The sequence below is a fragment of the Oryx dammah genome, unplaced genomic scaffold (assembly GCF_014754425.2).
Source record: "Oryx dammah isolate SB20612 unplaced genomic scaffold, SCBI_Odam_1.1 HiC_scaffold_26, whole genome shotgun sequence".
NCBI classification, from domain to species: domain Eukaryota; kingdom Metazoa; phylum Chordata; class Mammalia; order Artiodactyla; family Bovidae; genus Oryx; species Oryx dammah.
Window position 1 is genome coordinate 59,413,101 of NW_024070210.1, and position 24,624 is coordinate 59,437,724.

Sequence of the window (24,624 nt, forward strand, 5' to 3'; positions counted from 1 at the left end):
AACATAGATGAGACTGTAAACTTTTGAAATAAAGACCATCTAAGATCAGAGCATAGAATTCAGTAATATTTGATAAAAGAATGAATGACTGTTAATCTTAATTTACTCCTTTGGGGTGTACCCCTACCCCTGTGTCTTCAGAAAACTCACATTTGCGGAAGGCCTAATATATACCAGGAGCATTTTTTAGAAATCATCTCATTTCATTCTCTTAAAAACCTTATGATGTAGGTCTTAATATACCAGCTGTGTGACCCTGGACAAATTACATAATTGCTCTGTGCCTCTGTTTTCTCGTTCGTAAAATGAAGATGATGATAGTAGCTAATCTGTTATGAACTTACATGTCAGGTACTTATAGTAGTGCCTGGAACATAGTAAGTGACCGAGAAATGTTAGCTGTTATTTTTGTCCTAATCCAGGATCATTCACCTAGCAAGTAGTGGGACAAGGATCCAAACTCAAGTCTGTTAGGTTCCTTAATCCATGTTTCCATTACCAGATGCAGAATGAATAATAGTTGTCTATAACCTGGATAATCAGTCATGTGGTCTTCTTGTTTCCAGAGTATTTAACAGGTTTTAACCCAGATAAAATTCACACTGAAGAGCTTGACTGAAATCTTTGATTCCTCCTCAAATTTAAGAGACAGGTCACATACTGTGGAACTACTTTGTGTCTCAGTTAGGAGTCAGATCTTCATTTTGATCCCAGCTTTTGTCATTAACCAACTCTGAGACTTTGATCAAGACTTTTAGCACCTACCCAATTTAAAAATACTCGAATGCCAGAATTCTTTATTTAAAAAGTTGCTTAGAATCATCCACCATATGAGATTTACAGCACATTTACTGGAAAATATAGATTCTATACAGTTTTGATCAATAATTCTAAATCTATTCCAAGAGGTTTATTTCCCTTCCTTATTCATGATTGACTTTTGCTATGAGTTGGAATATATATTATGTCTTGAAATATACTGGTATGTAATTGGATGAAAATATACCCTTAGCACTTATATTACTTATATTTGATAATTCTTTAATGAAATTTTCAACCTGACATGTCTTAACCTTCCTTTTCTTTTTTTTTTTTTAGGATATTGAAAAGATTTTCAGTAACATTTTAGATATACATGAGTTGACTGTGAAACTTTTAGGTTTAATTGAAGACACAGTTGAAATGACTGATGAAAGTAGCCCTCATCCCTTAGCTGGCAGCTGTTTTGAAGATCTGGCAGAGGTAAATTTACAAAACTGTTTTCCTTTTAAAGTCCTAAGTGCTGTATTTCTTTGTGAAAATTAGAAGACACTGCTGCCTGCTATAAAAAATGTTTAAGATTTAACCAGTAGCAAACTAAAATTACATTGTCTTTATAGTGGCACTTTATGGTGTATTTATGCTAATATTTATATCAAAAGCTGATAGACTAGTAATGTTTAAGACCTTTCTTTTTTGACGGTAAGTGCACTTAAGGTGGAAAGAAAAGAAATTTTGTTGATCATTGCTTTTATTGACCATAGAAATTTTACTGACCAAGCTAAAAGTTTAACTTTTCTGGATTTTAGTCTTAATTTCCAAAAACGAAAAAGGAAATTTATATATTTTTTCCTCAAAGTGAAAATCATATTTTTGTACTTCACATGATTATAAAATCAACATAACTCATTGTGAAAATGTTCAGAAAAATGTAGGTAAATATAAGACAAAAATCACTGTTTTGCAAAACCTAGAGATTAATTGTTTTATAAGATTTATTTATGCTTGTGAATATTTGTCTACATGTTTAAACAAACCTATGTGTAGTTACAAAAATAGGATCTTACTATTTTACAACCTGCTTTTTTTTCACTCAATATCATGAACATTTTCCATGTTAATAAATATACTTTATAGCTTTTAAAGTCTGAAAGTACCATGTACTATGGAGATACTATTCAAATTATCTGTTATTATTAAGCGAGTAGGTTGTCTTAGTTCTTTTTGTTATTATAAACAACACTATAACAAACATTTATATAATGCCTTTATAATCCATTAATAATTTTAAGATGCAGTCCTAGAAGTAGAATTATGGTACATTTTTAGAACCTTGAAGCATTTTTACAAATTTACTTCCAGATAAGTTCCAGTATATGCAGGCCCTCTTTTTTCCCCACATCTTCAGACCTGGTTGTTATCCCATTAAATTTTGCTAGTCTAGTGAAAGAAAAACAGTATTTCATTATTCTTTAATGATGTTGAACACCTTTTCATATCATTGGTTAGTTTTATTTCTTTTGGAAAACAGATGTTAAAAGTTCTTTCTTTAATTATGTAAATTTCATAATTTTATAATCTCTTTTTAATTTTTATGAAAATATGCATCACTTTTATTACATCCATTGTGTAGACAATGGAACTGATAGTATAGAAGTACTCAGTTACTGATGCCTAACCAAGATACTTAGGCTTGCTCTTATTAGAAAGCTTTTTTTAATATTGTGATATCTTAGATTATTACTTTGTAATCTGGTTGCTTGTACTCTTAAAGATATCGTGAGTCAAAAACATGTATTCAAAAATGTATTTTCTAATTTTTATTTTGTTTTTATGGTAAAACATAATTTGCCATTTTAGCAATTTTAAGTGTACAGTTTACGGGATAAATGAAACTCATAGTAATATACTATCATTATAACTATCCATTTCTGAAACCTTTTAACCACCCTGAATAGATTCCTTGTACTCTCCCACACAAACGCTGGTAACCTTTAATCTATTTCTGTCTCTATGAACTTGCTGATTCTAGATATTTGATAAAGGTAGAATTATTATAGTGTTCTCCTTTGCATATTTCACTTAGCATAATGTTTCAGGGTTCATCCATGTAATAGCATGTTATCAGAATTCCTTCTCTATGACTGAACAATGTTCTCCTCTGTGTATATACCACATTTTGTTTATCCATTTATTTGTGGATAGACCCTTATGCTTTTTCCACTTTTTGGCTATTGTGAATAATGCTACAGTAAACATTGGCATATGCGTATCTGAGTCACATTTTTTTGGTTCTTTTGGATATATACCTAGGAGTAGAATTGCTGGGTCATATCGTAGTTCTTTGTTTAGCTTTCTGAGGAATTGTCAAACTTATCCACAGGAGCTATACCATTTTGCATTCCAAGTGTCAGTGGACAAAGGTTCCAGTGTCTTTGCATCCTTGACAACACTTGTTATTTTCTGGAAAACATACCGTATTTTTAACATATGAAAATGAAACAAGTCTTAGTTCTAACTAAACTTTGCAGATACTGATTATTATAAAATAATAGGAATTAAAAAATATATAAACATGGACAAAATATGGGCAGTTTCTGTTTTGTTATTTTACTGTATGTTAGTCTTTGGTTTCTTTTTCTAATTTTGAAAAAGTGTGGTATAAAACAGCAGAAGTATCACTTCTTGCTTCTTTTGAAAATATCCTCAGTGTAAGCTGCTTTTAGTCTCAGTTCAGTTCAGTTCAGTGACTCAGTCGTGTCCGACTCTTTGCGACCCCATGGACTGCAGCATGCTAGGCAGGCTTCCCTGTCCTTCACCAACTCCTGGAGCTTACTCACACTCACGTCCATAAAGTCAGTGATGCCATCCAACCATCTAGACTTTTAGCCTAGGTAAACCTAACTGACGGAGAAGGCAGTGGCAACCCACTCCAGTACTCTTGCCTGGGAAATCCCATGGATGGAGGAGCCTGGTAGGCTGCAGTCCATGGGGTCGCTAGGAGTCGGATACGACTGAGTGACTTCACTTTCACTTTTCACTTTTATGCATTGGAGAAGGACATGGCAACCCACTCCAGTGTTCTTGCCTGGAGAATCCCAGGGACAGGGGAGCCTGGTGGGCTGCCGTCAATGGAGTCACACAGAGTCTGACACGACTGAAGCGACTTAGCAGCAGCAGCAAACCTAACTGAAATTTCAAATCCCAGCCTTATTTTACTAATAATACAGTTTTTGTTTAGCTGGGATAAATGTGCATACGCATTTAATAGTTTGATACTTGTGATCACAAATCAGTGATCTATTTTAAGACTAGTAGCTTCTTGTCATCTACTGCCTAAAGTCATTACTTACATTTTTAAAAAATTTCCAAGTTATAGTTCATAGTTATTATTTGTCCCCAGAATAAAAAAATGTTCTGAAACCTAATGGAGGGCTTAACTAAAAATTTGCTATTAAATAATCTGTGCCATGATAGTAGAAAATATTTTCTTTTAAACCTAACATATTGTTCTTTTTTTAAAAAAAAAAATAGGAGCAAGCATTTGATCCTTATGAAACATTATCCCAGGATATTCTTTCACCAAAGTTTAATGAACATTTTAGTAAGTTGATGGCCAGACCTGCAGTGGCTCTACACTTTCAGGTAAACTTAAATTGAATGCTGTTTTTTTTTTAATAAACTAAAGGAATATTTCACCAGTCCTTCAAAATCTGTTAATTGTAAGCCTACTATAGGTTGTCTTTTGTTTTCTGTCTTGAGTTCTTTCAATTTGTCCTTAATGTGGAAATCTTTTATAGAATACCATCACAAATACTGTGTGACTAGAAAAATCTGGTACACTCTAGATCTGAGATGTAGAGATGATTATGGAGAGCTATTTCAGGATCTGTTTCCCTACGAGAGACAGAACTGAAATAATAAAGAGTGGAGAATATCCTCATGTATACTCATACTATTTTCCGATTAGGGCTGTCATTTAAAGGAGATAGGTATATTAATGGAGATTATGCAAGTTAATTGGTTCTGTAATGCAGTTAGAAAAAATGAGAGTAAGTGGAGAGAGACAAAATTTCATTTTACTCTCTCAACACTTAATGAAGGCTAAATTGGCATCGATGATCCTTGACTACCTGCTGCTATAGAAGCTTCCTGCATTTAGACAGGCTCTTCTCCCTTAGCATATGAATATGGTCAAATCCTTATTGTCCTAAAACAAGTGAATAAATGAACAAATCTTTGTCACTGTTACTCTTACCCCTTTTGTTTTTTTCCATTTGTAACCAATTATCTTATATTACTTTTTATCATTCTCTATCAGACTGCTACCATCTGTGCTCTAACCAGGCTATAACACTAAAACCTGCCTTGGACAATGAACTTAACCACCAAATCTCGTGCTTATTTTGATTTCACGTTTATGTCTGTAGTATTTATGACTATTCCTCTTGCTCTTTTTTACTTCTATGATACTACTTTTACATAATTTTTATCTTCTCTGATTTCTTCTTCTCAGTTTCCTTAGTTGCCTGTGTTACCCAACTTCTTATATCAGCTTCTGCTGTTCTGTTCCTTTGTGCTGTCCTTGAAGACTTTATCCATACCCTTTGCTTTCATCTGTATGCTGGTGACTTCCTTATTTGTGTTTTTAACCCATAACTTTCTTTTGAACACTGTGTGTGTGTGTGTGTGTGTGTGTGTGTGTGTGTATACACCTTCATATAACCAGCAACCTTTTGAACTAATTCACTTGAATATCCCACAAGGACTTGAAATATAAATAAATAAAACTGAACGTATTGTCTTCTCCCTGCCTCCTTTACTGTGAATTCCCATTATTATCATCTATTCCTCAAAAACTTGTCAATTTGGAATAAAACTTACAGTTAATTCTCAAAATTTACTTAATTGAAGAAATAATTTTTAAGCTAAATCTTAGATATTCATATAAACCATAAATTAAGCATTAGTTAAATGGAACAGTATGCTTATAAGATCTTTGCATGCTCATTAAAAGTACAACGATTGTTTCATCCTTATTTTATTAGTTATTCTTACTACTGCTGCTGCTCCTAGGTCGCTTCAGTTATGTCTGACTCTTTGCCACCCCATGAACTATAAATAGCCCACCAGACTCTGTTCATGGGATTCTCCAGGCAGGAATACTGGAGTGGGTTGCCATGCCCTCCTCCAGGGGATCTTCCCAACCCAGGGATCAAACCCACGTCTCTTATGTCTCCTGCATTTGCAGGCAGGTTCTTTACCACTAGTGCCATCTGGGAAGCACCCAGTAATTCTTACTATGAGATTTTAATGTTTCTGACCCAATTATTTAAGCTGTTATTGCAGATACTCAGTGAAATTCAGAGTTAGATAACACCCTTTTTCAGGCCAGACTCACTTGTACTCTATTAACATAAAACAAATTTTTCATTTGTAAGATGAAAAAGTAATGCTTTATTAAGAAACACAACAAATCTTTAGATGTAGGCACACTTTAAGAATATGAGCTTTGGAGTCAGAACTTCTGGCTTTGAGCCAGTTATCTTACCTTGAACAAATCACTTAATCTCTGAGAATCAGTTTACTTATTTGTAAAATGATAATGATAATGTACATCTCTATGGTTATGAAAATTAAACAAGAATACACTAAGCACATTTGGCACATACTAAACATGCAAACATTAGTGTATATTGTCTTTACAGGCCTCCTTTCACTATAAACATACATTGCATTAATATTTTAGAAGACACTTTAGTAGCCATTTCAGTGCTAATTAACAATGTAAATGACAATTTTAGACTAAATTTAAAGTTTCATCTTGCTTCTAGTTAAAGCATTGTATATAAAATACATAAACCTATATCCAGCATAATCTGTATCACTGTCTTAATTAAATGATAAAAGAAATTAATCTCTGCATATTCTGGTAAAAGTCTGTTGAACAAATTATAGTTTACTTCAGTTAACAATAGGTGAGAATTATGGTTGTGTTTACCTATGAAGATATATTTTAAAAACAGCATCTTGAACTCTTTCTTCACATTGTATATTGCTTCTTTAAATAAATATATGACATTTAAAATCAACATGAGTGACTTTTAAATGCCTCATAAACTTTAGAAAATCATTTATTCTTCAGACTATTAGTTTTCAAAACTGGGATATACCTGCTGCTGCTGCTGTTGATTTTCCAGGTGATACAAGGGTACGGGGGGCTTCCCTGGTGGCTCAGCAGTAAAGAATCCACCTGCAATGCAGGAGATGTGAGTTTGGTCCCCAGGTCTGGAAGATCCTCTGGGGGAAGGAAATGGCAACCTACTCCAGTATTTTTGCCTGGGAAATCCCACAAACAGAGGAGCCTAGCTGGCTACAGTCCATGAAATTGCAAAAGAGTTGGACACAGCTTAGCAAAAACAACTTAGACTAAACAACAACAACTTACCAGTATAAGTATCTTGAAGAGAATTTGTTTCTAATCTTACTTTATGTTTTTTGCATTCTCTTCCAATTTTTCCTACACGTTACTTATTATACTATGGCGTCTCCTATCATGCATTAATCCAAGGTGTAAAAATCTCCAGGGTACCAATCAGAAAAAAAAAAAAAAAAAGATTGCTCCTGAAGAAGAGTTTATTGTTATTGTTGTTGTTCAGTCATCAAATTGTGTCCTATTCTTTGTAACCCCGTGGACTGTGGTCTACCAGACTTCCCTGTCCCTCACCATCTCCCAGAGTTTCCCCAAGTTCATCTCCAGCGAATTGGTGATACCATCCAACCATCTCATCCTCTGTTACCCTCTTCTCCTTCTGCCTTCAGTGTTTCCCAGCATCAGGGTCTTTTCCAGTGAGTTAGCTGTTTGCATCAGGTGGCCAGCTTCAGCATCAGTCCTTCCAAGGAGTATTCGGGGTTGATTTCCTTTAACATTGACTGGTTTGATCTCCTTACTTTCCATGGGACTCTCAGGAGTCTTCTCCAGCACCACAATTTGAAAGCATCAGTTCTTTGGAGCTCAGCTTTCTTTATTGTCCAGCTCTCCCATCTGTACATCCATACCAGGAAGACCATAGCCTTGATTATACAGACCTTTATCGGCAAAGTAATGTCTTTGCTTTCTAACACTCTGTCTAGGTTTGTCCTAGCTTTCCTGCCAAGAAGCAGTCATCTTCCACTTTCATGGCTGCGGTCACCATCTGCAGTGATTTTAGAATGCAAGAAAAGGAAATCTGTCACTGCTTCCACCTCTTTCCCTCCTATTTACCATAAAATGATGGGACCAGATGCCATCATCTTAGTTTTTTTGAGTTTTAAGCCAGCTTTTTCACTCTCTTCTTCCAACCTCATCAAGAAGCTCTTTAGTTCCTCTTCACTTTCTGCCATTAGAGTAGTGTCACCTGCCGTATCTGAGGTTGATATTTCTCCCAGCAATCTTGATTCCAGAGCTTGTAGCTCATCCAGCCCAGCATTTCACATGACACGCTCTGCATATAAGTTAAATTTAAATAGCCTTATCATACTCCTTTCTTAATCCTGAACCAGTTGTTCCATACAGGGATTTAACTATTACTTCTTGACCTACATACAGGTTTCTCAAGAAACAGGTAAGACTGTCTGGTATTCCCGTCTCTTTAAGAGTGTTTCACAGTTTGTTATGATCCACGCAGTCAGACTTTATCATAGTTAACAAAACAGAGGTAGATGTTTTTCTGAAACCCCTTGCTTTCTCTATGATTCAGCAAATGTTGGTAATTTGTACTCTAGTTCCTGTGCCTTTCCTAAACCCACCTTGAACTTCTGCAGGTTCTTGGTTCATGTACTGCTGAAGCCTGGCTTGGAGGATTTTGAGCATAACCTTACTAGCATGGGAGATGAGTGCAACTGTCTGGTGGTTTGAGCTTTTTTTAGTAGTGCCCTTCTTTGGAATTGGGATAAGGATTGACCTTTTCCAGTCCTGTGGCCACTTCTCAGTTTTCCAAGTTTGCTGACATATTGAATGCAGCACTTTAATGGTATCATCTTTTAGGATTTTAAATAGCTCTGCAGGAATTCCATCACTGCCACTGGCTTTATTGGCAGCATTAATCCCAGCATTAATTGGCAGTGCTTCCTAAGGCCCATCTGACTTCACACTGCAGAATGCTTGGCTCTGAGTGAGAGACTACAGCATCACGGTTATCTGGGTGGTTAATATCTTTTTTGTGCGGGTCTTCTGTGTATTCTTCCCATCCCTTCTTGATCTCTTCTGTTTCTATTAGGTCTTCATCATTTCTGTCCTCTGCTGTGCCCATCTTTGGATAAGGTGTTGTTTAATATTTCCACTTTTTTGAGGAGATCTCTTGTCTTACCTTCGCTGCTGTCTTCCTCTATTTCTTCGTACTGTTCATTGAAGAAGGCCGCCTTTGCTCTCCTTGCTATTCTCTGGGACTCTGCTTTTAGTTGGGTGTACCTTTCCCTTTTTCCCTTGCTTTGCACTTCTTTCTTCAGCTATTTGTAAAGCCTCCTCAGGAAACCACTTTGCCTTCTTGCATTTCTTTTTCTTTGGTTTTGTTCACTGCCTCCTGTAGAATATTCAGGACCTCTGTCCATAGTTGTTCAGGCATTCTCTTTACTAGATCTAATCAATTCAGTTCAGTCGCTCAGTTGTGTCCAACTCTTTGCAACACCATGAACTGCAGCATGCCAGGCTTCCCTGTCCATCACCAACTCCCAGAGCCTACTCAAACTCATGTCTATCACGTTGGTGATGCCATCCAACCATCTCATCCTCTGTCGTCCACTTCTCCTGCCTTCAGTCTTTCCTCGCATCAGGGTCTTTTCCAGTGAGTCAGTTCTTTGTATCAGGTGGCCAAAGTTTGGAGTTTCAGCTTTAGCATCAGTCCTTCCAATGAATATTCAGGACTGATTTCCTTTAGAAAGGACTGGTTGGATTACCTTGCAGTCCTAGGGACTCTGAAGAGTCTTCTCCAACACCGCAGTTCAAAAGCATCAATTCTTCAGTGTGCAGCTTCCTTTATAGTCCAACTCTCATATCCATACATGCCTACTGGAAAAACCATAGCTTTGACTAGATGGACCTTTGTTGATAAAGTAATGTCTCTGCTTTCTCATATGCTGTCTAGGTTGGTCATGGCTTTTCTTCCAGGGAGCAAGTGTCTTTTAATTTCATGGCTACAGTCACAATCTGCAGTGATTTTGGAGCCCCCCAAAAATAAAGTCTGTCACTGTTTCCATTGTTTCGCCATCTATTTGCCATGAAGTGATGGGACTGGACACCATGATCTTAGTTTTCTGAATGTTGAGTTTTAAACCAACTTTTTCACTCTCCTCTTTCAGTTTCATCAAGAGGTTCTTTAGTTCTTCTTTGCTTTCTGCCATAAGGGTGGTGTCATCTGCATATCTGAGGTTACTGATATTTCTCCCGGCAATCTTGATTCCAGCTTGTGCTTCTTCCAGCCTGGCATTTTGCATGATGTACTCTGCATATAAGTTAAATAAGCAGGGTGACAATATACAGCCTTGATGTACTCCTTTCCCAATTTGGAACCAGTCTGTTATTCCATGTCCAGTTCTAATTGTTGCTTCTTGATCTGTGTACATATTTCTCAGGAGGCAGGTAAGGTGGTCTGGTATTCCCATCTCTTTCAGAATTTTCCAGTTTGTTTTGATCCCATCAAAGGCTTTGGCATAGTCAATAAAGCAAAAGTAGATGTTTTTCTGGAACTCTCTTGCTTTTTTGATGATCGAGCAGATGTTGACAATTTGATCTCTGGTTCCTCTGCCTTTTCTAAATCCAGCTTGAACATCTGGAAGTTCACAGTTCACATACTGTTGAAGCCTGGCTTGGAGAATTTTGAGCATTACTTTGCTAGCATGTGAGATGAGTACAATTGTGTGGTACAGTTTGAACATTCTTTGAACATTCTTTGGCATTGCCTTTCTTTGGGATTGAAATGAAAACTGACCTTTTCCAGTCCTGTGGCCACTGCTGAGTTTTCCAGATTTCATATTGCATATTTCAGTTTGCATATTGAGTGCAGCACTTTCACAGCATCATCTCTCAGGATTTGAAATAGCTCAACTGGAATGCCATCACCTCCTCTAGGTTTGTTCATAGCAATGCTTCCTAAGGCCCACTTGACTTCGCATTCCAGGGTGTCTGTCTTTAGGTGAGTGATCACACCATCGTGGTTATCTGGGTCATGAAGATCTTTTTTGTATAGTTCTTCTGTGTATTCTTGCCACCTCTTGTTAATATCTTCTGCTTCTATTAGGTCCATACCATTTCTGTCCTTTATTGTGCTCATCTTTGCATGAAATGTTCCCTTGATATCTAGATCTAATACCATGAATCTCTTTTCATCACCTCCCCTGTATATTCATAGAGGATTTTATTTAAGTCAGACCTGACTGGCCTAGTGGTTTACTCTGCTTTCTTTAGTTTAAGCCTGAATTTTGCTATGAGGAGCTGATGATCTGAGCCACAGTCAGCTCTCAGTCTTGTTTTTGCTGACTGTATACAGCTTTTCCATCTTTGGCTACACTGTAATCAATCTGATTTCAGTATTGACCATTTGGTGATGTCCATGTGTAAAGTGTTCTCTTATGTTGTTGAAAAAGGGTGTTTGCTATGACCAGTGAGTTGTCCTGGCAGATATCTGTTAGTGTTTTTGCCCTGCTTCATTTTGTACTCCAAGGCCAAACTTGCCTGTTACTCCAGGTATCTCTTGACTTCCTACTTTTGCATTCCAGTCCCTTATGATGAAAAGGACATCTGTTTTTCGTGTTAGTTCTAGGAGGTCTTCTAGGTCTTCTGATCACCTTCAGCTTCTTCGGTGTTGGTGGCTGGGGCATAGACTTGGATTGCTGGAATGTTGAATGGTTTGCCTTGGAAACAAACTGAGATCATTCTGTTGTTTTTAAGGTTGCAGCCAAGAACTGCATTTTGGACTCTTGTTGACTGTGATGGCTATTCCATTTCTTCTAAGGGATTCTTGCCCACAGTAGTAGATATAATGGTCATCTGAATTAAATTCACCCATTCCCATCCATTTTTATCCACTGATTCCATTATGATAAAGGAGAGGGGAGGCTTGTAAAGCTCTCATACTTGAACATGCTATGTTAGAAGCAGTTATAGTTTCTTTCAGATGCTTCCTGTACTTAAGACTGTGTATTAACATGTGTATTTCAATTTAAGAGTGAAGTCAGACCTGTTGTGGAAATTTAGTCTGATCTGGCTGTTTATTTTGACAGTGAAGATTGGCTGTATCAATTAAGTTATATGACAGCATTTTTCTTAAGTTAAATGAGCTAAATCTGAAATTTATTTGATTGTTGTTTGGTGAAATAGGTTTAAATCACATCTGCAATGTACCATATCCCCCCAAACACATTCTTTGTAACTACTTAAACTTAAAACATTTTGAGTAAAAGTGACATAGAAATCTGTGAGAAGATGTGTATAGCTTTTCAGCATTCCTTTATGGTATGTGGAACCCAAAACTTTAGGAAAAAAAGCTGAGAAGACTGTTGTTAAAGTTATATTAGCCATGAAAGATGAAATGTATATTTTTAATTAGCTGATAACTTAAGGAAAAAACTTGATTTATAGCACTCAATTTCAATATAGAATGCTTTCATTATAGTTTTGATACATCTCTATCTTGTTTTTTTTTTTTTTTAAGTCATGCCCAAAACACAAATGAGGTTAGACTAGAAACTAGTTCCATTAAAGATATCTGTACCCTTATGTTGCTGTTGTTTAGTCTAAGTTGTTATTATTGTTGTTTAGTCTAAGTTGTTATTGTTGTTGCTAAGTTGTGTGCAGCTGCTGGGATCCTAGCAGCTTGTGGGATCTTAGTTCTCCCACCAGAGATTGAAACCAAGGCTCCAGCAGTTAAAGTGGCGAGTCCTAACCACTGGACTGCCAGAGTGTTTCCTGTATCTTGTATTCTTAAAAACTACTTCTGTTAGGCACTGCTGTTTACGTAACCTTTATATCAGAGATATATTATTTTGTCTTTTCACTTTGCAGTCCATTGCTGATGGTTTTAAAGAGGCAGTTCGTTATGTCCTTCCACGCCTTATGCTGGTGCCAGTATATCATTGTTGGCACTATTTTGAATTATTAAAGGTAAGATAAAAATTTTTTAACAAAAAGAAATACTTAGATTTATGAGACTTAAAAACTTTTTATCTGATGTTAGTTTTAATAGTTTTTATTCCTGAAAAGAAAGTATCTTAAATGTTTTCCTACTTCGCATGAACCATAGAGAAATGCCTTTATTTTTTATATTCATATAATTTCCAAGTTGTAGATAGAGGAAAATGTTACTTTATCTATCACTCGATAATATAAATTCTCAAAGTAATAACATGAAAAAGTTGACTTTTTAAAAATTAATTTTTGGAGACACACAGCAACAATGGTTTAACTTCATATTTTATAAAGGTAATTAATAACTTTTATGTATAACATTGTTCTAAACTTCTGTCATATATAACTTGTCAAGAAAAACACGTTTAAAGTTGATACCTTTTCCCCATGCAATGTAGTAGGTAGAACCCAAGTAATAAATTAAAAATTAAAATTGTGATAAAACTTGAACTCGTTTTTAAATCAGTACACATAAAAATATACTGAATTTCTAAGGGTCTAATATGTAGTATAAACTTTATGGTGTATACTTAGAGAAAAATGTAAACATGCTTTATAATAAATAAATGTAATGTATAAGCACACCAGAGGTAAGTCATTGCTCTGACTTTAATGGCAGTTACTTTTTTGCTTTTCTTTACAGTTTGACCACCTATGTATATTCAGTAAAAATATATGTAGCCTGTTTCTGAGCTTTTTATCAATTAGATCAAATTATTATAGTATTTTGTGTCTTTTATCTTCTCTCAAAGTTACATTGATATTTGTAAGATTCATTGATCCCATGGACAACAGAGCCTCATGGGCTGCAGTTCATGGGGTCACAAAGAGTTGTACATGACTGAGCGCTAACATACAACATAAGATTCACTGATGTTATTTTATGTTTTTCTAATTTAATTTTTTCCATTGTTTGAATAAACCATGATTTATTTATTGTTCTCTGGCTGAACAACAGTTTTCTTGCTATTACTGATAACACTTCTATTGGTACTCTTTTTTCTGTCTCTTGATACACAGGTACATGCATTTTGTTTCTCTAGAGTATGTACTCAGCGTTAGAATTGCTTGGTCATAAGGTGTGTATGTTTTCAAATTTAATAGATGAGGTCAGGCAGTTTTCCAAAGTGGAAAGTTTTCCAAAGTACAGTTTATACTCCTACCAGAATGCATGACGTCTCTCTTTATGCATTTTTCAGATTTAAGATTTTCTATCATATCTATTTATAATGGTAACTAATGTTTTATTTTATATTTTCTTGATTATTAATGTGCTTGTACATATGTTGATTGGCCTTTTGAATAACTTTTTATAGTATCATTCAAGTCTTTTGCCATTGTAAATATCTTCTGGGTCTTGTCTTTGGAGTTTTTCTGATTGTTTTTCTTACTGTTGTGCATCAACTAAAGCTGAATATATTCCATATTTCTAAGAGTTTAGTTTCACTAATGAGATCATGTGTGGTTTTTCTTTATTATTCATTATTTATATAGATATTATATCTCTGTGTATATAGAGTATACTATCTTTGTCTATATATAGACACTGTATCTATATCAAGTTGTTGGTTTAGACAACCTGTTCTAACTTTTCCATATAACTCATTAGTAATATTTAAAATAAAAGCCAGAATAACTGAACTTAGTAGACATCTAGGCAAAGAAATCTTTAGATGATTTCTAATGAATATCTTGGCTTCCCTGGTAGCTCAGTGGTAAAGAACCCACCTGCTAAGGCAGGAGATGTAGGTTTGATCCCTTCAAGAGGAAGATCCCCTGGAGAAGGAAATGACAACCCACCCCAGTATTCTTGCCTGGGAAATTCCATGCACAGTGGAGCCTGGCGGGCTATAGTCCATAGGGTTGCAAAAGTCAGACAGGACTTAGCGACTAAACAACGACAATAATGAATACCTACCTCAAGAATTCTTTTATTATGGAGTCTTACTACCCATAATGTGTGATACTGGAGCTCGCTAGCTTTTGTACACAAATAGATGAGCACCTTGATTTTGTGTATCTCCATGGAGAGTAATGCATCCATAAAGAACTCATAGAAAGGATTGTAGGCTTCACATGAATAATATATCAGCAGCCACAGATGTACACTTAGATTCCTAAAAGTTTTAAGAGAATGTTCATGTCTAATTGGAAGTCCCATCATTAGTTTTATAGTTGCCTTCTAGTATTTGCCAACATTTAAAAATCCCAACTTAACTATAATCAGTTAAGTTCAGTTCAGTCGCTCAGTCATGTCCGACTCTTTGCGACCCCATGAATCACAGCACGCCAGGCCTCCCTGTCCATCACCAACTCCTGGAGTTCACTCAAACTCACATCCATCGAGTCGGTGATGCCATCCAGCCATCTCATCCTCTGTCGTCCCCTTCTCCTCCTGCCCCCAATCCCGCCCAGCATCAGAGTCTTTTCCAGTGAGTCAACTCTTCGCATGAGGTGGCCAAAGTACTGGAGCTTCAGCTTTAGCATCATTCCTTCCAAAGAACACCCAGGGTTGATCTCCTTCAGAATGGACTGGTTGGATCTCCTTGTAGTCCAAGGGACTCTCAAGAGTCTTCTCCAACACCACAGTTCAAAAGCATCAATTCTTCAGTGCTCAGCCTTCTTCACAGTCCAACTCTCACATCCATACATGACCACTGGAAAAACCATAGCCTTGACTAGACGGACCTTTGTTGGCAAAGTAATGTCTTTTCTTTTGAATATGCTATGTCATAACTTTTCTTCCAAGGAGTAAGTGTCTTTTAATTTCATGGCTGCAGTCACCATCTGCAGTGGTTTTGGAGCCCCCCAAAATAAAGTCTGACACTGTTTCCACTGTTTCCCCATCTATTTCCCATGAAGTGATGGGACCAGATGCCATGATCTTAGTTTTCTGAATGTTGAGCATTAAGCCAACTTTTTCATCCACCTGTTTCACTTTCATCAAGAGGCTTTTTAGCTCCTTTTCACTTTCTGCCATAAGGGTGGTGTCATCTGCATATCTGAGGTTACTGATATTTCTCCTGGCAGTCTTGATTCCAGCTTGTGCGTCTTCTAGCCCAGCGTTTCTTATGATGTACTCTGCATATAAGTTAAATAAGCAGGGTGACAATATACAGCCTTGACATACTCCTTTTCCTATTTGGAACCAGGCTGTTGTTCCATGTCCAGTTCTAACCGTTGCTTCCTGACCTGCATATAGGTTTCTCAAGAGGCAAGTCAGGTGGTCTGGTATTCCCGTCTCTTTCAGAATTTTCCACAGTTTATTGTGATCCACACAGTCAAAGGCTTTGGCATAGTCAATAAAGCAGAAATAGATGCTTTTCTGGAACTCTCTTGCTTTTTCTATGATCCAGTGGATGTTGGCAATTTGATCTCTGGTTCCTCTGCCTTTTCTAAAACCAGCTTGAACATCTGGAAGTTCACGGTTCACGTATTGCTGAAGCCTAGCTTGGAGAATTTTGAGCATTACTTTACTAGCATGTGAGATGAGTGCAATTGTGCAGTAGTTTGAGCATTCTTTGGCATTGCCTTTCTTTGGGATTGGAATGAACACTGACCTTTTCCAGTCCTGTGGCCACTGCTGAGTTTTCCAGATTTCCTGGCATATTGAGTGCAGCATTTTCACAGCAAGCATCATCTCTCAGGATTTGAAATAGCTCAACTGGAATTCCATCACCTCCACTAGCTTTGTTTGTAGTGATGCTTTCTAAGGCCCACTTGACTTCACGTTCCAGGATGTCTGGCTCTAGGTGAGTGATCACACCATCGTGATTATCTGGGTCGTGAAGATCTTTTTTGTACAGTTCTTCTGTGTATTCTTGCCACCTCTTGTTAATATCTTCTGCTTCTGTTAGGTCCATACCATTTCTGTCCTTTCTTGAGCCCATCTTTGCATGAAATGGTCCCTTGGTATCTCTAATTTTCTTGAAGAGATCTCTAGTCTTTCCCATTCTGTTATTTTCCTCTATTTCTTTGCACTGATCGCTGAAGAAGGCTTTCTTATCTCTTCTTGCTATTCTGTGGAACTCTGCGTTCAGATGCTTATATCTTTCCTTTTCTCCTTTGCTTTTCACTTCTCTTCTTTTCACAGCTATTTGTAAGGCCTCCCCAGACAGCCATTTTTTTGCATTTCTTTTCCATGGGGATCGTCTTGCTCCCTGTCTCCTGTACAATGTCATGAACCTCCGTCCATAGTTCATCAGACACTGTCTATCAGATCTAGTCCCTAAATCTATTTCTCACTTCCACTGTATAATCATAAGGGATTTGATTTAGGTCATACCTGAATGGTCTAGTGGTTTTCCATACTCTCTTCAATTTAAGTCTGAATTTGGCAATAAGGAGCTCATGATCTGAGCCACAGTCAGCTCCCGCTCTTGTTTTTGCTGACTGTATAGAGCTTCTCCATCTTTGGCTGCAAAGAATATAATCAATCTGATTTCAGTGTTGTCCATCTGGTGATGTCCATGTGTAGAGTCTTCTCTTGTGTTGTTGGAAGAGGATGTTTGCTATGACCAGTGCGTTCTCTTGGCAAAACTCTATTAGCCTTTGCCCTGCTTCATTCCGCATTCCAAGGCCAAATTTGCCTGTTATTCCAGGTGTTTCTTGACTTCCTACTTTTGCATTCCAGGCCCCTATAATGAAAAGGACATCTTTTTTAGGTGTTAGTTCTAAAAGGTCTTGTAGGTCTTCATAGAACCGTTCAACTTCAGCTTCTTCAGTGTTACTGGTTGGTGCATAGACTTGGATTACTGTGATATTGAATGGTTTGCCTTGGAAACGAACAGAGATCATTCTGTCGTTTTTGAGATTGCACCCAAGTACTGCATTTCGGACTCTTTTGTTGACCTTGATGGCTACTCCATTTCTTCTAAGGGATTGCTGCCCGCAGTAGTAGATATAATGGTCATCTGAGTTAAATTCACCCATTCCAATCCATTTTAGTTCACTGATTCCTAGAATGTCGACGTTCACTCTTGCCATCTCCTGTTTGACCACTTCCAATTTGCCTTGATTCATGGACCTAACTATAGTAGAAGTTAGGTATAATAGAAGCTTACTTTTTTTCCCCTGTCTAGATGATTAGTTTTAAAATCTCTGAGGTCTGAATCTAAAAACAGACACTAACTCTTCATCCTAATGCCACAGCTACTTTTACTACCAATTAATTACTGGACTCCAAGTATTTTTAGCCAATGTGATTGGGACTAGTAGTTGGTCAATTAATTGAAAATGAACTGAAGAATCATAAATCATTTTAATTATCAGTCATAATCATTTTAATAAACACACACAAAACCCCTAGAGATGAACATTTGTATATATTTATATGCTAATCTGTTGACTTAGGGTAAAAGCTTTTCTTTAAGTATGAATCTTGCTTAAGTCACAAAAAGTATCTCTATGATTTCTACTTTCCATTTATTTTAGATGGTACATTACCTTTAAGATCCTTGTAAAGCAATCTGATTGCAGAAATCTAAATTTTTATAATTTTTCCAAATCTTTTATGATTTGTCTTCCCTATATCTTTTAAAAATGACTTGCCTTTAAAGTTATTGATTTGAGTTTTCATATAAATATTTTTATAGTCATATTTCTTTAGCTTATATAGTTATTGAATTATATAATTACAACATAAGCCCAACTGTCATTCATATTTGGAAACATTTACTACTGATTCTTGGTAATTATATGACTAAGTTAGTGGGATCACAAGGGCCTAGGTATTCTAGAAAGTGACCCATTTATTTATAGCATTATTGTCCTGTGGGAATCAGTCTGTATGTTATACAGTGGGAATGATCCATAGTAAGAAATACATTTAACATCATGATAATGCTATATGAACACACACACACAAAGCAAAGAGGTTTTTGAAATGCTACTCAGCATTTCATCCAATATATTCCTACCCTATATTCTGTTATTCTATTCTGTTTCTTTTTTTAAAAAAGGATGTATTCATTTCATAATTCAGTATATTATGACATATATTTTGAAAAACTGAAATAAGGACTAATTCTAGACATAAGCAAAGAGAATTATCACATGATCAGATAAGAAATTACTTTTTACTTTTATATCTGTTCTGTGATACTGTTCCTTTTACTAATATTTTACTATTTTTTAGTTGTGGTCAAACATGAAATTTACTGTCTTAACCATTTCGAGCGTACAGTTCAGTAGTGTTAAGTATATTGTTATACACCCAGTGCTGTTGGACACGTGGATCGCTTCTGCTTTTTCGCTATTGTAAATAATATTGCTGTGAACAAATACATCATCAAGACTGTTTTCAGTTCTTTGGATATATAGCCAGAAGTGAAATTGCTGCATCATAGGGTGATACTGTTTTAATTTTTTGAGGAAGCACTGTATAAGATTCTGTAGTAACTTTATACTATTTTACATTTCCACCAACAGCACACACTGTTTACAGTTTCTCCACTTCCTTGCCAGCACTTGTTATTTTCTATATTTTTATTTTTTGATAATAGCCTTGCCGATGGATGTGAGATGGTATCTCATGGTTTTGACTTGTATTTCCCTATTTGTGATAGTGAGCATCCTTTTATTTGCTTTTTGACCATTTCTGTATCTTCTTTGGAGAAATGTCTATTCAAGTCCTTTGCCCACTTTTTATTTGGGTTATTTGTAAAGGTGATGGTTTTATAGGAGTTCTTTATATATTCTGAATATTAATATTAAACCTTTTTGGATGTGTCATTTCCAGTACTGTCTCCCATTCTGATGACTGTCTTTTTGTGATACTGTTTGAGCTCAAGCACTCATCCAAAAGAAATTTCATTTCATATTGAGCTTACTTTGGGATGAGACCCATAGGAAAGAAGGCTCGACCAGTGTATCTTAAGGCTGTCATGTTCCTTTGGGAATAAAAAACACTGTCCTGGAGCAGTTTTAGGCCAGTTTTAATTTGAAATATTTGCCTTGGTCATGTACTAAGGAAGATTTATTTATGGACATAATGTTTAAATATTTGAGTTTTACTTCTCAGAGTCAGAATTTATGGTAAACAAGACAGAAAAACAACTACATAATGAGAAATTATAGGATATCATATATAGTTTTCCTAAAATTATTTTACACTTGTAAAATAGTATTTTGTTGTTGGATTATTATTACTTTTAGCAATACTTTCAAGTTCATGGTATAGGTAATATGATTCTTTTTTTGTTCTTTTCCAATTTAAGCCCCTCTGGGGTTAATCATAAACTACTTTCATTTTCTTTATTTTTCTCAGATAAATTTTAGTTTTTTTTTTCCTTAATATATTCCAACCTTTATGTAAGAGGAAACAGAAATCACAAATTCATTTCCTGATTTATAAGCATCTTTATAATATACTTCTTATATTCTAAGAAAAAAAATCTGTTTATCCTTCTGTTACTAGGAACATATCAACTCTCAGTTCAGAATTGATTTTTTCAAATCCAAGTAACATTCTTCTACTCTCTTACTCTGGTCATTCCCTGGAAATTTAGTAATGGAAAGAATAAATATTTTCCTCTGAAGAGAACTTAATCTATGTTACTTTGAAGCTTAATAGGAATACCTATTATTAATAACTTTAATGAAGTTCATTGGGAAAGATAAGCCAATATTTCAGTGAAACAATTGAAAATGTTTCTTTGGGTAATATTTTTTTTAACCTTTTACTTTGAAAATATAGGGAAAAAGTTACAAAAATAGTATGCTCCCTTCATCTAGATTCTCTAATTGTTAACATTATGTAACAATTACTTTGTCACCTACAGAGAAAGTGACAATAAAGCATTCCTATGTGTGTATGTAAATGTATTTATCACATCAAGAAGTTGAGATAATGTCTATTAAAAGAAATGTTCTGACTCTTGAAAAAAATATGTGAGAATATTTTACTATGTAATATTTACTTTTTCAGTACACTCAAAGATATCTGAAGGAAGATAATGCACATTTTTAAAAAGCACATAAAGAGAAGTAACAGGTTTTATTGAGTTGAATTTCCCACCAAATTTCTAAAATCCTATTTTTATGAAAATCTAGAGAGAAGTTTATTATTACCGAAAGAGAATTGATCACATATATTATTTCACATCTAAACTGAACTCCCAGCATAATAAATTAGAGATAAATTCATAATTTAATACAATTTCTCCTGTCTTAGGCACATATATCTGTAATAGATGGGCTTCCCAGATGGCTCGGTGGTAAGAATTCACCTGCCAGTGCAGGAGACGCAGGTTGGATCCCTGGAGGAGGAAATGGCAACCCACTCCAGTATTCTTTCCTGGAAAATCGTACAGTCCATGGGGTCACAAAGAGTTGAACATAAATGAATTCATATCCCGAATTGATACAGCAGCTTATAGAAATTCAAGAGTTTCAGTGAAGTCTTAGAGTTAAGAAAAAACTTACATAAAGAATAAAATCTTAGGCAAGATGCACATATATGCTACTAAGGAGAATAGTGTTTATCAGGTAAGCAAAGAATATATTCTTCAGTCAAATTCATAAGGTACTACACATTAATGAAAGATTATTTCCCCTTTATTACTTAGTTTAAGCATAAATTACAAGGGCATTTATTCTCTTTGGGAGAAGGAAATGGCAACCCACTCCAGTATTCTTACCTGGAAAATCCCATGGACAGAGGAGCCTGGTAGGCGTCCATGGACGCAGAGTCCGACACGACTGAGAGACTTCACTTTCTTTCACTTTCACTTTTATTCTCTTTGACCTCTTTCCCAAAGCACACTTCATTTTATTTCTTAAACTGTGTAATTGTCCAGTTTATTGTTAAGATAAAGGGGAATCCCCTTCAATTCATTCACCAGAGTTTGGCATAGTCCAGTTTTTTGCGTAATTGTGTTTGGTGTCATTGGAGAGAGGCATGCAAAAAGGATGGACCCTGGAATCTGAGTTCCTTGGTTTATCTTGGGTGCCTCAGTTTCTTCATCTGTGCCGTGTATGATGATAGTACTTATCTTACAGAGTTGTAACAAGCATTAAATAAGCTAATGCATAAAAGAGCATGCACAGAATGCTTTTTATCAAGAGCTTAATAAATGTTCATTGTTGTTATTTGTCTAAACACTTAACAAGATTCTAAGTATTTATACAACAGTCACTCATTCTCATTACTTTCTTGGGTACCTACCATTTGTGGGTACTGTACCAAAAATGAATAAAATATATCCCCAAGCTAAAGAGTTCATGTTTTAGTAAAGAAGATAAATGTCAGACAAATAATTACAATATAGTAAGTGCCTAATAGAAGTAATTCTATGGGATAGTGAGGCAGGAATTACCAACTCTGTCTAGGAAAGTTAGAAAAAGATGTATATGAGTGTTGGGTATGCTGGAATTTATCATCCTGTTCTGGTATGTTGGTGTTATTAAATTGAGGGAGCCATAAAAGGTAAATGCTGAGGGACTATTACAGATTAAAAGAGATAATAGAAACATGACGACTAAGTACAAACTGACTGGATCCTGTATTGGGGTGGGGAGGGGGTGGGTGGGATTGCTCTAAGAACAGGATTGGGACATTAAGCAAAAGTTTCCTGAAGTTATCACTATACCATAAAAGAATTTTTGTTCTAAGACACGCTGAAATATCAAAAGAATAAGGGAAATGACACTATTTGAGAATAGTTTGTGATGTATTTGAGTTTCCCTGATGTTCCAGAAACAATCTCAGAGCCATTTAGCAATGGCGGGAGACCTGAGTTTGATCCCTGGGTTGGAAAGATCCCCTGGAGGAGGTCATGGCTACTCACTCCAGTATTCTTGCCTGGAGAATCCCCATAGACAGAGGAGCCTGGCAGGCTACAATCCACGGGGTCACAAGGAGTCGGACACAACTGAGCAACCAAGCACAGCAAGCACAGCACCTTCCTCAACAAGGAACTGAGAGAATTGTGTCACAGACTACTCTCAGATGGTTCAGGGGGAGAATGCCACATACACTCACGCACAGAATGGGATAGCTTTTGTGGCAGTAGTAGTAGTGTTAGTCGCGCAGTCACGTTCTTCTCTTTGTGACCCCATGAACTGTAGCTTGCCAAGTTCCTCTGTCCATGGGATTCTCCAGGCAAGAATACTGGAGTGGGTTGACATGATCTCCAGGGGATCTTCCCCACCCATGGATCGAACCCAGGTCTCTGGTATATGCAGGTAGATTCTTGTAAGTGTTAAAAACTGGTGACTCCGAGTAACAAGAGTTGCTTACATTATTTTTATAACTTTTCTACAAATCTGATATTATTTCAAAGGAAAAAATTCAAGGGGGAGGAAAAAGGAAAGAGCTTCCTAAGGAGGAGGCATTTGAATTGTAATCATAGAGGCTAAATTCACCAGGTAGATAAGAGAAGCACAGACAGATATGCAGAAAGCACTATCAATGTGAAAGTGCATGACTTACATGCAAGGTAATTCAGTATGGTAATTTCTACATCATGGTAAGAATATATTCTCTCAAATATCTATAGAGAATTAGCTTGGGTTTTCATTAATCTGATGTTTATTGAATCTTACTGCCCAAATTCAAGAAATGTTTATTTAGCAAATTGTTGGACTGTGTTTATGCCAAAGAAAGCCATTGTTTTGTATACTTATATCACTGGGAAATCCTGTGCTTTAAACATCCTGAAGTTTTATTTCTCTTTGATAGCCTGAAATTATTCATGGATATGTAGAAATGATAAGGCCACTTGCGTGGAAGAGTTTGAGCAACCTTACAATGAAATTTACAATAGAAATTTAGTGTCCTCATACATCTAAATTGAAAAGCAGTTCTCATTTTGGTAGAACCTCATTATTAGTGATAATTTGGAAATTTGGATCAACAGAAGCAGTAAAAATAAAAAATCTGTAGTCAAGCATTTTGTATCATCAGTGTCTTTATTAGGGAAATATTTTAGAGTGTAGCTGAAAAGAATCTTTTTGTAAGAAGCTTTCAAACAGAAAAATGAAGTGCTTTGGTAGTAATTTTCACCTTTAGAAGTCAAAGTGATCAAGTGCTAATCACTTTTAAAACCTGTGGGTTATTTTTAAAGTCTTTTTCCCTTCATCTTTTCAATTTATTTCTTAAATCTGGAGATGATGATAGTCACTTAAATTATTTATATTGCAAATCTTTGATAGCAAGATTTCTATATGTATCTTGAAAAATATCTAATGGGTCTCTGCCGCATATAGAGAATAATTTCTAGATGTATATGTGAAAGGTAATGGACCTAGTACTTAAACAGCATCCATTCAGTTCCTTGCTGAGGAAAAAGAGCCATTGCTGAATGGTTTTCAGATTGTTCTTGGATTGTTCTAAGGAAAATTTATCACAAAATTTCTAGTAAGGTAGTTTAAGATCATGAAATAGACTTAAACTTTTAAAATTTTTCTGAAGCAATTTTAATTTTTCCATATTCTCATATAAATGTGTATTTATATCTACATAATCTCTGTATAATGCTCCTCTTGGAGTTCTTCTATCAAAGCACTGACACATCATCCAGTCTGAATTATTTATTATAAGGTGAATTTTCTTCCATTTTGAGACTGAGCTATTAGAGAAGTTTTTGCTTAAATGAAATAAAGCCAGAGTTGTTAAGATTAATAATGTAATTTGTTATTATAAATGTCATTTCTAAGGATTAGTAAGATAGGATATTAATTTTCATGGATTCTTGATGCTTACT

General features: G+C 35.8%; 1 protein-coding gene across 1 annotated transcript in view; it reads left to right on the top strand.

Annotated features, from left to right (window-relative positions):
- The window catches only part of SOS2 (SOS Ras/Rho guanine nucleotide exchange factor 2), a 100,120-nt gene that overhangs the window by 39,582 nt on the left and 35,914 nt on the right, over positions 1-24,624 (top strand). Inside the window, exons 6-8 of the mRNA XM_040226783.1 lie at positions 1,099-1,242; positions 4,294-4,404; positions 12,797-12,895. Of these exons, the coding sequence (XP_040082717.1) occupies positions 1,099-1,242; positions 4,294-4,404; positions 12,797-12,895 (354 nt within the window). The remainder of the gene's footprint in view (positions 1-1,098; positions 1,243-4,293; positions 4,405-12,796; positions 12,896-24,624) is intronic.